The sequence below is a fragment of the Tamandua tetradactyla genome, chromosome 10 (genome assembly GCF_023851605.1).
Source record: "Tamandua tetradactyla isolate mTamTet1 chromosome 10, mTamTet1.pri, whole genome shotgun sequence".
Taxonomy (NCBI): Eukaryota; Metazoa; Chordata; class Mammalia; order Pilosa; family Myrmecophagidae; genus Tamandua; species Tamandua tetradactyla.
This window is the reverse complement of record NC_135336.1, coordinates 60,695,252-60,710,621: the sequence shown is the minus strand read 5'-3', so window position 1 is coordinate 60,710,621 and position 15,370 is coordinate 60,695,252. Positions and strand designations below refer to the sequence as shown.

Below are 15,370 nucleotides of genomic sequence, written 5' to 3'. Positions count from 1 at the left end.
TGTTGGATTTTTAATGACTTAGCTCCCTTCTGTCTCTATTTCCACCTCAGCCAGCCAACTATTTCTTCCTCTACTTTGCACATCTTTTCTACCTTATGTTTCATATTCTATTGTGTTATTGGCTAAATCATGAATTTCATAAAACCAGCAGTGAGATATGTGTGTGTGCTCATGTCCACATGCTCAAAAAAGTCATGGATCACTTCTATTTCTTTGAATTATTCCCTTTCTGTAACTCACATTAAGATTTATAGTAGAGAAACTGAATCAAGCTAGTTAATTATATTGTTTCTGCTTGGGGACAAAGTTTAATGCTTGCTAACCTGGAGATTAGGCCCCCTGGGGTCAGGTACTACTTCAGATTTAATCACACCTGACTGGAGGCATGTGTTACAGACATGGCAACTTATGAGAAAATAGCATCTAGGAAAGAAATTACATAGGAAAAGGATTTTATAACTAAAACAAATCAGATTATGGCAGAGACTGAATCCTACTCATCAAGTACAGAAACTATAAAACACAAACTTTTGTATTTATGAAAATTGAGAAGATATAAACTAAGCCCAAAGAGTCCAAGATAAACTCCAAAAGTGATGCAAGATATACCTTTACAGCTCATGGACAAGCATTGTATGTCAGAAAGAGAAAGACCTACTTGAAACAGACAGTAACTGTTTTTAGCTTATTATATTAATGGTGCAGAAATAATAAGTAATAAACACATTACTATTGATTATTCAAAGGAGAGTGAAAACTAAAATAAAGATTCCCCTTAGGGCAAAGTAAGCTGGCTTCTGGCCTATGACAACAAATACCCTGGGTAATAATTTTTCTCCAAAGTATTTTTTCATCTGCTACTCCTAAAAAAATTTCCAATAGACTAAGGATTAGAGAGGAGACCTGGTTATTCTTAATCTATGTCCTTAGTTTTTTTTTTAACATACCTATAGTATTTCTTAAATATTTACACAATCTATTTATATATTTGTCTCCCTCACTATACAGGGGTTTCTTATTTTTCTTTGACTTTACATGGGGAGTCTGACATGGTGTCAATTAAGAGCTCAAGTTTTTAAATTACTGAATCAATTAATCACTTTGATGAAAGTGGTCTCAGACTTTGTCTTTTTAAATGAAGTGACTCTGCTCTTTACTGGTTGTTCTCCTGGACTAGACAATCCGGTTCTCAGTGTTCTTCTAATTAACAGAACATTAAATATAGCAATAAATAAATGCAAATATTTATTTAAAAGCTTAAAAACAGAATCAATGGATCACTAGTGTAGATGTGATCTCAAACTTTACTTCTAGATCTTCCAAAGGAGATGAGTCTTTTCTTTACTGGTTCTTCTAGACTGAGCAACCTAATTTTTAGTGTCCTTAAACCTTAATAGATATTTCAGTGTCGCTTCTGAGCCCTCATGCAATGATTGCAATGAGTCCAATGTCTTCATGGGAATTGACTTCATGGGAAAAGACGTATAACTTACTTTGTTCTGGAAGGATTTGCATGAATGCAAAACCACAGGTTAACTAACATTAAAAATAATGTTACTGGAAATGGAATAAAAGCTAAATTAGCATGGAAAAATTAGATGAAAACTGAAGTGAAATTAGTAAAAAAATTAGCAATGGTGGGTCACCGACTTTTATTAGTACCTTCTAGCTACTAATACAAAGAGAAAGACATGACCATTTAATGATATGTCCACAAACAAATTGCCCAGAAGAGCTTCAACTTTCCCTTATATTGAAAGTTGAGAGAGAGAGAGAGAGAGAGAGAGAGAGAGAGAGAGAGATTTCCTCTCTGAGACTACATATAGATGGCTCCTATAGGATTCAGGAAAAGGATTTCTCTTTGTAAAAATGGCACTATACTCTACCCAAGTTCATTTAGATAGGATCAAAATCATGAAAGCGAGGAGAACAAATAAATAAATGTTGAAGGCAATTAATTTCCCATGGAAGCTAACGTAAGAGGATTTTCCTTCTAAAAATCCAGTCAAAAATTGCCAGAAACTACAGAAATTTAGGCACAGGGGATCTAATATTGTAAATATTTATTTAGGAAAAATAAATATATGGAGGGATCTTCTGAGATCGGACACTTCCATAGAAGATTTGAATAAGAAAAAGTTCATATGATCTCTGCTTTGTTTTCCTGCTAACTTGACCTGGGACTTTTAAACTAATTAATTTTGGGGGTTCTGGCAATCTAATTCAGGTGTACATTTGCCATTTTGTTTCTACCTTAGCTCTTGGTTTGATGAAACATCTAAAGTCCTAAATACAAGAAGATTACTCTTTCCAATTTAGGTATTATAAAGGTAAATAATGTAACAACAGACAGAAAGTCCTTAATCCTTGAGACTTTGTCAAGAAATGTTCACAAAAATTTTTTTTTTTCGTACAGAGCCTATTTGAGGAATTTTCCTAGGCTGCTATTTTAAAATTTTGTATTATAGTAATTTCTTACATATACAAAGTAAACAAGGTACTATAATGAAATGTCATGTGTATCCATCACTGTTTCAAAATTAAAATCTTTATTTCTACTTCTGCTAATCCCCACTCAACTATTTTTATACTTTTTAATGCTTTTATTTTTTGAGGTAACATTTTCATGCATTGAAGTGAATTGATCTTAACGGTATAATTTTGACAAAGGGAATACACCAGAGTACCTGAAACTCCTATCTTGATATAGAGCATTGTCAACTCAAAACCACAACCCATTGGAAAAAAGTTCTGTTCTGATTATTTAATAACTAGTGTTTAGATATCTAGGAGATCCATTGAAGAGATGATGGGTGGCTGCAGAAGTACTGATGGAAAGAAATCCTACAAATTCTTCTGTTTGTTTTTTTCTCAATTTTTGCTAGCCATCATTCCAATACAATATATTCTATGACATGTATATTTTGAAAAATGCAGATAAAAGAGAAATATTCATACTTTCAAATGAGTGTCAGATTGGAAGAATGAGTTTCAAAGTCCCTCCTTAGCTCTAGTTGTAACTTACCTCTAGTTATAAATACACTGATGGATCTGCTGCTGCATCCTGGCACCTCAAAATATGGGTCTATGGATCAACCATAGGCCCTGAGAACCCCCCACCCCTGAAATGCCCCACCCCTGAAAAACAGATTTAGAAGCTTCATTTAATAGGGTCTGCAGGTGATTCCTATGCAACATTCCATTTTAAGAAGCACTAGTCCAGATCACAATGTTATGTACTATGCCAAATGGAGAAAAAAGCAACAAACAGAAACACAGATAAAAAGAGCAGAAGGGCAGTGCACTGGTGGCTCAGTGACAGAATTCACTCCTGCTGTGCCGGAGACCCGGGTTCAACTCCCGGAGTCTGCCCATGTACAAAAAATAAAAAAAAAAAAAAGCATGAAACAGGAATATATGTGGAATCAGCAGATACACTATACAACATAAATAAAATTTCTATTCATAACACATCAGCTATTTTATAAAGATAGACTGAAAAGAAAGTTCATTTTAAGCACCATTTCCTGTATACTTGTTTGGGGTAGGGGGATGAACATAAATAAGGGAAAAGATATTATGATTAGTTCTTCTCAATGCTTTGTTCCTATTCATTTTATAGCTACTAATAATCACATAATCTCCATCCAGCTAATATTAAAAGCAACAAATTTTACTTACATTTATCTTATTTGAATGATATTCATTAAAATTTTGTTAGGCAAAATTGCTATCAGATTTTATATGTCCAATTAATATCACACTAAATGATACTTTTTAAAAGGAAACAGCTAAAAGGAAGCAGATGTTTGTGTTCTTAAAAATACAGCTGTTATTAAAATTAAACCATTAGCAGCAATATTTTGAATACTTTCTCATATATTGTGTAACAATTATAAAAGTGGCTTTTCAAAAGGTATATATTTTCTTACTCTGTCACTACTTAGGACTATGAAAAAGGAAACATTGAACATAGATTTAAAGGCTAGAAAACATAAAGTAAAAATGGAGGAAATGTTTCTGTATAAATCTATGAGAAATTGGAAAGTAAAAGAACCTCATAATAGTTTTAAATTTTAGCAATGAACTATACAAATGCATCTATATTGTCTTGACATATTTTGAGTGAAAGGAGGCTATTCCACATTTTATTCTAATATTATAACTGAGGTTGAACCTAATTTTCAAATGTGAATATCTCAGTAACTGAATTTGGTCAGCAAAAATGAGAGGAGATAATTCACACAGACACATGTTTATGAACAAATGCTATATAAAAAATCTATATCCGTTGTGATTCATTTTCAGTTAAAGGACAGAATTGATATTTTATGTTTCCCCACCACCAACTTTCCAAATGTTAAACATTTTTCGTATTCTCTAAATCAAGTAAGACAAATAAAACTCTGTAGTGAAAATCTTAATTAGGTTAATTTTGATCATGATGTGAGCACGATCATACACATATATTACAAGAATAACTTATATAACATTGTTAACTTTAGTCTTTACTAATTTTTCTTAAAATCAATACACTAAAGTCATATGTCTCTGGAAATAATTAAAATCCAATGGATCATAGAAATATCTATCCACCAAATACAACCAATTGTGATGATCAAAGTCAAACCTTTCCATAAATCCCAAAAGTGGGGAAGCGATATTGTAATCACTAATCATCTTTGTTCGGTACATTAATACACTTTTAATGTTTTATAAATAAATAGCATATCACACAGTAAAATCAAAATCTTTATTAATTTCATGTAAAAGGAATTCTTTTCTTGAAAATATCAGTATTCACCTGATATTGAACAAAAGAATTAATGAATATGTAGGAGAGCTGGACACATTTTCCCTCAACTTTATTTATGGCATGATTATAATGATATCTCAATCTTAGCCCATCATTTTGCATCCTAATCCATTAATATTGCACTCTGCTTACCTGCTACTTCAGACTTGAGAAATAACATATTAAATAAAAATATTATTAAGGATATTTTCTACAAAGAACAAATAATCCCAAAGCATACCAATTAACGATGGATCTGAATCATGCACAGTAAGTTTAAAAATCAATAAGTGAATCCACACCTTGAGGAAAGTAACCTCATTCATGCTGAATGGGATTCCTCAGCCGAGTGAACAGCATTATGTCTTAATGTATATTTCACTAGAAAGATAAAGTATTCAAAATGTTTAGATGAATGTGTCTTTTCTTTTCTTTACCAAAGGTGACAGCTTTTTCATCTTAGATATTTTTTTTTTGCAATTTATGTTCACCTTACATCACTCCATTTTGTTTACCTTACATTATTCCTATAGGAAAAACCAAACAATTCTGATTTTGCTGTGCCCAAATGAGCTTGTGGCTGAGAAAATTGTTATTCCTTTAGTAAAGCTTATGTCTAAGGAAGGAGAGAGTAATTTTGTAAAATGGCCTGCATTTTTCAAATAGGGTATAAAAAATCTTGTTCTAACTGGTTATAATCTATGATGCTTGAAACCAAGGGGATAAAAACACTGCTTCCCACTCTTATATTTATTTATTTCTCTCAAAATTATTTTTTTGATTCCAGTGCCATATATAGAGCCTAAAGTTTCCCCATTAACCACATTCAGATATGTAACTCAGTGCTCTTAACTACATTTGCAATATTGTGCTTCCATCTCCCTTATTCAGTTCCAAAACTTCATGATCAACCCAAATGGGGACTCTATAAAATGCAAGAATAAGCATAAAGAAGAGAACTTTACACCACCAAGAGTGATTGCTTTTGTAAGCAATGGACTATAGTTAACAATGCAATTATCATGCATTATAAAATATGCATCACACTAATGCAAGTTGTTAATGATAGGGTGCTGTATGGAAACTGCATTTTATGCATGATATTTTGGTAAACTTAAACTTTAATAAAAAATTAGAAGAATCATATTTCATGTCATGTGGAAATTATATATGTCAAATTTCAGTGTCCATAATAAAATTTTATTGGAACATTGCCATTCATTTAAAAAAATTCATTTTCAAAGTAGTATTTAATCAAATCAAAGTAGTTTAAATATTAAACCATTGGTTGCCTTTAAAAAATTGGTAAACATAGGGAAAAGGTACTTCGAGTAAGAGACTTGAATAATGTAAATCTGTCCAAATTTAAAAGGTAATGTCACAGATTTTTAAGATTCATATTTTATTTTCAGATGTAAAATATTTAAAAGAAGAAGATGCGAATCGCAAGACATTCACAGTCAGCAGCACACTGGACTTCCGAGTGGACCGGAGTGACGATGGCGTGGCTGTAATCTGCAGAGTAGACCACGAATCCCTCAATGCCACCCCTCAGGTAGCCATGCAGGTGCTAGAAATACACTGTAAGTAAACACTGTGCCCCCTACTGTTTCTTTGCAGTGGATCTCTCCAGCTACATTAACATATTTTCAAATTACCTGACCTTACAGCAAATGCCCAGTGAGGTCTACAGTGAAGAAAGTAAAAATATCCTCATTATTATTAATCACATTCAAAGAAAGTAGTCCTTGGCTGAGAAAGCCATTGTCTGGACAATGAAGTAAAGTACATTTCAAGTTCCAAATAGTGCCTTTATGGGTATATGGTGGCGAGTGGAGGGAGTGGAAATGTTCACAGAATTAATGAGTTAGGATACTGAATAGGGCCTGGATGAACTTTGTTATATACGAATATGACTTCCCATGGGTGCTTTTAAAAATAGAGTATTTTAACTTTCTCTGTGAAAAACTAAATCTGTATGAGAGCAGGGGCGTATTTATTATGTATTCATAGTCTCAGCATCAGCAACATCATTTACAAGTAATAATAGTGACATTACTTGGGCAACTTCGGTGAGTCAGGAGCAGTACTAAATACTCTGCTGGAAGTACCTCTTTGGGTACTTGTCCGATGAGTAATTACTCTCGTTAGTTGCAATATACAGATGAGGACGCTAAGGGTAAGGAAATGGAGTCATGTTCACAGCGCTAGCAAATAGTAGACTGATATCATGGCATTTCTGGTACTTAGCAAAGTCTTAGAACATAGTAGGCAACTATAAATATTTATTAAAATGAAAATAATTGAATTGAAAAGAACAGGAGACAGGAGAGCAGATTTTCTCAATTGCATTTCCTTATTTTCCAGAAATTGGAATTTTTTTGGTTTACTTTTGTTATCTCTGATAAAATTGTAGCTTGAGTTTAGAATTTGTGGGTGATATAAATACTTCATTACATCCTAAAATGCTAAATTCTATGTACTAATCTTCTACTCTACTGATTACTAATCTGCTAATCTTCTAAAATGCCTCATTGCATTTTATTTTCAGTTTTTCATTCAAAAAGGATTCCACTAAGTGCCTACTATGTAGCAAGAACGTTTGCTGTGCTGGGGTTGTAGAAGGGACCAAAGCAAGACCACCACCAGCATAAAATGAAATGATGAAACTGACATTGTCACCAAGGTGCAAAATTACTCCCAACAACAACAAATTTTGCCTTCATTCCAGGGAGGAATTAGAGAAAAGCAAAATAATATATATTATATTGCAGAGGAAAGAAAGGAAAAAGCCAATAAAAAGGCTCTTTCCTCTGCAATAACATCAGTTATTCTTTTGTTTTTAGGAGCATCAAGGAGACTGGTGTGAACAGAGTAGGAGGGAAAGGAGAAATGTAGAGAACAATAGGAAATGAGATTAGAGAATTACCAGGGGACCAGATAATTTTTTTTTTACGTTTGTATAGATTGTCATGCTGATTTTGGCATGCTCATTGTTTGTTTGTTTTTAATTATTCATAGTTTGATATTGTGGGTTCAGTACAATATTTAAATGCTTTCAATTATATTAGGTCAGTTCATTAATTTTTCTCCTGTATTCTTGGAAACATATTCAGAAATAAGGATAATTTAGAGCTTCTGTTGAGATTGTCTCTGAATTTCAACACTTAATTGCAACATGGCCCTGGAAAAATCATAGAAACTACTTGAGAGTTGGTTATAATCTTTAGAAATTATTCCTGTGAGGACCAAATGGGAAGATTCAAGCAACATGTATGGTATATAATAAGTTTTCAATAAATTTCAATTGTGTCCTTTTCTATTTCTTCTAATTTATGACTAGGCCTTTCAATATATGGAAATTTGTATAATTTGATATTTTGAGAGGACTCACATTATCAGCATCTTAACATTTTTTTAACTATTTTTATTGTATAATATAACATATATACAAAGCAGGTAAGACTTGGCAGAGTGGGAGATGATTCCCAGGCATGAGTCTGGCCCCAGCACCATGGGATCAGCAATACCTGGATTGTTGGTCCCTGACCAAAAGGGAAAAAAGAAGTGAAATAAATAAGGTATCAGTAGCTGAGAGAGTTCAAATAGAGTCAAGAGTCTCCTCTGGAGGTCACTCTTAACATAAGTTTCAGTTAGACATCGCTACCTATCAAAACTTGTCAAATCAAAACCAAAACAATTCCAGCCAATCCTCAAGAATGCCTAGGGCAATATATAAGATTCTACTAAGGTTCCATGTGCTAAGATAATTTTCCAGAAAACCACAACTTCTAGATGGGTCCCTGGACCAAATAAGTCCTGAAATGCAGAGGGCCCAGCCTCCCCAGAACATCAGCTAGTTTCATTTTTCTTACCCCATATAATTGACAGCCCTTCCAACAAAAGATAGAATAGGCATAGCCCAAATACCCCTAAAGCATGGCAAAAAGATCAGAGGTGATCATGGAGTTATATAGAGAAGGTAGTGTTTAACAAATGACTATGATTACTGAATTATTATATTGATATTTATTTTAGTCTCCAGTATCTTAGAGCAGCTAGAAGTAAAAATCTAAAATTGTGGAATTGTAACCCATACCAAACTCTAAAATCTGTTCTACAACTAATTGTTGCAATGTGCTTTGAAATTTATTGGGTTTTTTTTGTATGTATGTTATTTTTCATAAAAAAGAAAAAAAAGTTGATTGTGATGATAAAAAAAGATTTATTCCTTCTAGCCTCCAGTGTTCTGGAGCAACTAGAAGGAAAAATCTGAGCTGATGGTATGGTAGCCCATGACAAAGCCTGGAATCTGTCCTGTAATGATTTGTTTAAGAGTGCGTTGAAAACTATGCTTTTTTATTGCTTTTCCTTGTATATATATATTATATAATGTAATAAAAATAGTTTAAAAAAGAAAATATGTCTTTAAAATAATGCGATTCCTAATTCAATAGCAATTTCCAACATATAATGAAGGAAATACTAGAAATCAAGTCATAAGTAGTGTCAAGGACCACCAACCAAAGATACCAGAAACCTACTAGTATTCAAGAAAAATGTATTTGTTTTGCTGCAGCAAGGAAAAACACATACAAGATAAATCAAGAGATCTATATAAGGAAGAGTTAGGAGAAGCTTATTATATAATGAGTTTGTGCTGGGTATTCTAAGGGGGATTCTGGATTGAGTGTGATTGGATTGGGGGCAATTCAGCGATTTGGTATATTGGTAATTGTTTTAGTTTCCTAGTTTCTATGACAAATACCACACAATGGGTCAATTTAACAGTAGGAGTTTGTGTTCTTTGGTTTCAGAGGCTGAGAGACTTATCCTCTCAGTCAGTAGCACACTGGCTGGATAGCAATCCTTGAATTTCTTGATTTTTCTGTTACATGGTTGTTCTAGTTTGCTAGCTGCCAGAATGCAATACAACCAAAATGGAATGGCTTTTTAAAAAGGGAAATTTAGTAAGTTGCTAGTTTACAGTTCTAAGGCCGAGGAAAGGTCCCAATTAAAGCAAGTCTATAAAAATGTCCATGTCACCAACAAGAGATTACTTTCATTCAAGAAAGGCCAGTGAAGTTCAGGTTTTTTCTCTCCGCTGGAAGGGCACGTGGCGAAGTTTCTCAGCTTTCTCTCCCATCTTCTTGTTTCATGGAGCTCCCGCAGGAGCATTCCCCTTCCTCATCTCCAAAGGTCACCAGCTGGTGGACTCTGTGTTCTCTTGACCTTGTGATTCCCCTCAGCTCTGCTGTGGCTTTCTTGTGGCTCTAAAGAGGAACTCTGTCCAAATGTTTCCTCTTTTAAAGGATTCATGGGTGGAGTCACAACTCCAAGGGGACAATCCAAATGCCCCCAGCCAGCAATATTGAGTGAGGATTAAAGGACATGGCTTTTCTGGGGTCCAGCACAGATTCAAACCAGCACAATGGTGATGTCCTCTTTCTCTTCCAGGTTCCATTGACTTCCAACTTCTCCTCCATGTGCCTTTCTCTTCATAAAGCCTCTAGTAACAGGATTAAGTCCTAATCTCATTCAGTTATACCATATCTTAACTAAAAATAACATCTTCAAAAGGTCTTATTTACAAGGGATTCATACCCACAAGAATATATTAGGATTAAAAACTTTTGTCTAGGGTAGGTAACTCAATCTGCCACAGTATTTTTATGTAGAAAGTAGAATTATTGAAGCAGGACTAGGGGAATTGCTTAGGTGCCACTTTCCAGCCACCAAAATCATTTTTCATTTGCTTGGGAGTCTACAATGAAACTCATACATTTCCTGGGTATTTGTAGCTGTTCACCACTTTTTGAATATATATTATTAAGTCATGCCTTGTGGAAGAAAGCAATTGAATTGCCTAATATCTAAGAAAGCTTCACATTAAACGTTTTAAACTTATAATGGTTGGCCAATTAAAAATAACAACTCATTCGATCATGGTTTAATATGTAAGTGGCTAGAAGGCAGAGACCAGATCTATTTAAACTTTTTTCCTAGCATCTAGCATACTATTATTCAAGTATGTGAAGTTAATTAGAACTAACTGATGCTAATACTGAATGTTTCTTCAGGGATGGAGGACATCCTGAGAGAAGAGATGAGTGGAGGGTGAGGAGAGATTATGGAGCAACAGCCAGCCTCAAAATTAGAGCAAATTGGGTGGGTTTTTTAAAAGACCTACAAATGATGAAACAGCATTTCAATGACTGTTTCCAGAGGAAATAGATCATGATTCTCTGCAGGGGTACAAAGTTATACTATGCATAAATGGAAATTTCCATGGATTCAAGTGGGGAGAGGATAGAAAGGCAGAGTTGGAAAAAGCAAAAAGTGGTTAGTCTAAAATTTATGGAGCATAAATTTAGGATTTCTGTATTATTTTGCACAGTTTCTATCATGAATAGCCCAGAGATTGACCCAATTAGAGAGAGAAACATTTACACTTTAGGATCCCTGGAGCAGAGGAGCTGCCATAACCTTCCATAATGAGTGGCAAAAATAAATAAGTATCCCTACGATAATAGAAACAGTTATGGCTACTTCAGTAACAAAAACCTTGTGTTATTGTGGGAAGCCAAGTTTGATGAGGATTAAGAAACAGGGGGGAACACTGCACATTTAGAGCCAAACAGCTCATGAAAAACTTGGAGGAGAAATTGTATTTTTCAAGTTATATGCTTTAAAACTCTGTAACTCTGTGACATACAATTTAGAAGGGCTCAGCCTAAAATATGTACCACAGAAATACATTATATTTATAGAAAATGCTAATCATAAATATAAATACTGCCACCATGAGAGAAGAGAATACCTTTAAAACTGAAATTTGAGAAAGTGTAACATAAGCTTTTCACTGTGAAACCCAAACACCTGCAAGTTTCCATTATACGCAGCAACATGCTTTCCACCTGAGTAATGCAAAAAAGCCACTGTTTTATAGATGAAAACTCTAACCCATCTTCCTATTTTTACACATATCTCCTTGAAACAATGACTTTTCATTTTTCGTATTTAATTTTTAGAAGAACATATCGAATGAGTCAGATTTTATTTAATTCTCAGTGGGAATAATGCTTCTCTACTAAACACAGAAAAGAAGAAAACATGATTAATTGAACATTCATTTTCTATATGTGGCATTGACAAAAACTGCATAAAAATCAACTCTTCCTGTAAACGAAAACAAAAGAAACGGATCAGTAAAATATTCAGATTAATGAGTGTTATATGTGTGGCCAGTATGAAAAAATTAAGAGCCAAATTTCAAGTGTGTATAAGGGAGAGTTGGTAGGGTCGGTGTAACATATATGTTCTATGTTTCATCAAATCATGAAACCTCATCTTATAACTAATATTTGTTTGGCAGTTTGTATTTAGTAATAATGCATGTCACATCTGCAAAATAAGTAGCTATTTATACATGTAGATTATAATATTTTAAAATAATAAATATTTAAATAGTTTATAGGAGAAACTCTGCAGGTGGGTGTAAATAAATTCAATCTGAACAAAAGAAAGGAAAAGAAGGAAAGGGAGAGAGAAAGAGTAAAGGACAGAGAGAGGGAACTACAGAGTTAAAAGTGCATATTCAAATGAGATCGAATAGGTTAATGATGAATGGAAATAAGAAATGCATTATGTAAATTTAAGATAAAGGAAAAACTTGTGGGTTCATTTGTTGCTTAAATTATACCTTTAGAAGGGGTTAAATGGTCAAATTACAGTCCTGACCCTTACCTTCCTGAGGCTTGTATTTCCATTCTAGTTAACATGCAAATGAATAATACAGTTAATCCATTTTCCCTTGACATTGTACATTCAAAAACTGTACCAAAGAATTCCAAAGATATTTCTTCTTTGTTTTCCAGTTTTGAATAGAATTACTTTGTGGTTAGAGGTACTGAGTACTAGACTGTATAGTTCTACTTTTTTTTTTTTTTTTTTACCTCTAATATACTTCATCAGTTCTCCCTTTAGTTCTGCTTAATCTGATAAAATAGATTTAAAAATAAAACCGATTATTATAGAATAGATTCATTACAAAAGATTTGACAATTTTTAATGTGTTTTTTGCATTTTTCATTCGCATTGTAGCTATGTAACATACAGGAATATTTTAAAATATTGGTGGAGATTCTTGATTAAATGGAGATTGGAGTCGTTTGCCCTTTTTCACTTATAAAAGATAATTAAGTTCCCACCTACCCAATCCGTTCTACACAAACCTGTACGCTTCTCTAGCCCAGATCAATTTAATTTAACTTGTCCTGGTTAGTTTTATAAATTATGTTTCTACTACTTTTCTATTTATTATAGAGAGATCTTGAGTAAATGTTTCAGGCTATGTAGGTTTAATAGACAATAGGTAAATGCTCCAAGTAGCATTTTAAACTAACATAACTCACTTATATGGCATTCAATTTGTGAAATGCTGTTTATCTAATTATTCTGCCTACCACAAATTATCAGTGACTCAGAGCCATGGAATATAAAAAGAATTAGGAAATTAAAAAAAAACAAAAACAATCTTCAGGTTAAATTTTCAGAAATTAAAATAAACGGCTTTGTTTTGTTTTTCTTTACTAACACAATGCTAGATGTATGCCTGGGAATGGCTTGGAAGGATTTTTAATTGAGCTAAGAATAATTTCACAGAAATCATGAAAGGTATTCATGCCTGAAGCATGAAATGATCTATGCATGAGCAAAAGATACATTTCACTACACTAATAAAGGTGCTTAATGTGCAAACTCCATGTGAGATCCTATTGGTTTTTAAACTCTCTCAAGGAACATATATTCATTTATTATAATACCCAAAATAAAATAATACTGATACATCATGGTCATGATATAAATACTTTTTCCTTTTATAAATATTAGGAATATTTTATCAGTCCCTGTAATATCTAGATGCCAAAGTTATTGAATTATCAAATATTTTAAGTCATACTAATGCAGGGATTCATTACATTATGCTAATGTTTCCATTTCATCAAAACAAGTTTTTGTTATAATAGCTGTCAATGAAAAGGAGAGTGTATGTGTGAGAGTGGGTTTTCCAAAATTAAAAAAATAATATTTTCATTCACTAAAATAATATATATATTCTCAAGTAGATTTTCCTAATCAAGTATATTATAAAGTCTGCATTTATAAAAAAATTTGGAATTTACAAAACTATTTTAACCATAAAAGCTAACTTCATACAGAGGAAATTAAAAAATAACACCATAAATATGCCCAGCATAGTTTTTTCAGTAAGTTTAATAGAAAAAAAAAAAACTGGTAAGAAAATGATACTGAAATGATTTTGTCAAATTAAACCTAATACTGAGAATATAAGTACATTATTACAGCTAATATTTTCAACATTCAAATGAATAACTAATTCTAGGTTTTAAATTATATTTTAAATGCAATTTTATTAAGATATATTTACATCTATATAATCATTAATAGTATATAATCATTGGTTCACAATATCATCATATTGTTGTGCATTTATCATCACAATAGATTTTGGAACATTTTCATTACTTAAAAACCAATATAAATAAGAATAGAAATAAAATTAAAAGTAAAAAAGAATACCCAAACATCCCATACCTCCTATTCCCCCCTTTTATTTATTTGCCATCTGTGTTTATTTTCGTAATCATCTGTATTCATACACTGGATAAAGGAGGTGTTAGTCACAAGGTTTTCACAATCACACAGTTACACTGTAAAAACTGTATAGTTTTACATTTGTCTTCAAGACTCAGGCTACTGGATTACAGTTCAATAGTTTCAGGTTTTTCCCTCCAGCTACTCCAATACAGCAAAATATGAAAAGGATTATCTATATAACGTATAAGAATAACCTCCAGAATGACCTCTAGATCCCATTTGAAATCTCTCAGCCACTGAAATTTTCTTTTGTCTCATTTATTTTTCCCTTGTTGGTCAAGAAATCTTTCTCAATCCCATGATGGCAGAGCCAGGCTCATCCCCAGGAGTCAGGTCTCCATTGCCAGGGAGTCTTACACCCCTGGGAGTCATGTCCCACATAGGGGGGAGGACAGTGAGTTCATCTCCAGAGGTGGCTTATAGAGAAAGGCCCCATCAGAGCAAATAAAGAGGTTCTCTAGGGATGACAGGCATAATCATAAGTAATTTTAGCCTCTCCTTTGCAAAAACAAGTTTCAGAAGGACAAGCCCTAAGATCAAGGATTTGACCTATTTAATTGGTCGCTTAGCTTTTTTAGAATATCAGTTCTTCCTCAAGTGGGGGAGTTTAATATTTCCCTCAGTCCCTCAAGGGGGCTTTGTACTTTATCTTCTGCCCAGATTTCTTTGGGATACATCAGGGCATCACACTAACTGGTATAAACCATTAAGATTTCACTTCCTATTCAAGGTTCAATGTAATAATGGTGTTTGAATAAACTGTCCATACAAGTTCAGTTAGATAATATGTTACAGAAAGTATAAATTTTGCACCAAATAAACATCTCTTCCTTTGGTCTCCAACAGTAGTTGAAGTTTTAAAATGCTGTCAACATTATCTTTTACCCTGAATTC

General features: G+C 33.2%; 1 protein-coding gene across 1 annotated transcript in view; it reads left to right on the top strand.

The window, feature by feature from the left end:
- CADM2 (cell adhesion molecule 2) overlaps positions 1–15,370 on the top strand; it is a 171,687-nt gene that overhangs the window by 17,502 nt on the left and 138,815 nt on the right. Inside the window, exon 3 of the mRNA XM_077117620.1 lies at positions 6,208–6,378. Coding sequence (XP_076973735.1) covers positions 6,208–6,378 — 171 coding nt within the window. The remainder of the gene's footprint in view (positions 1–6,207; positions 6,379–15,370) is intronic.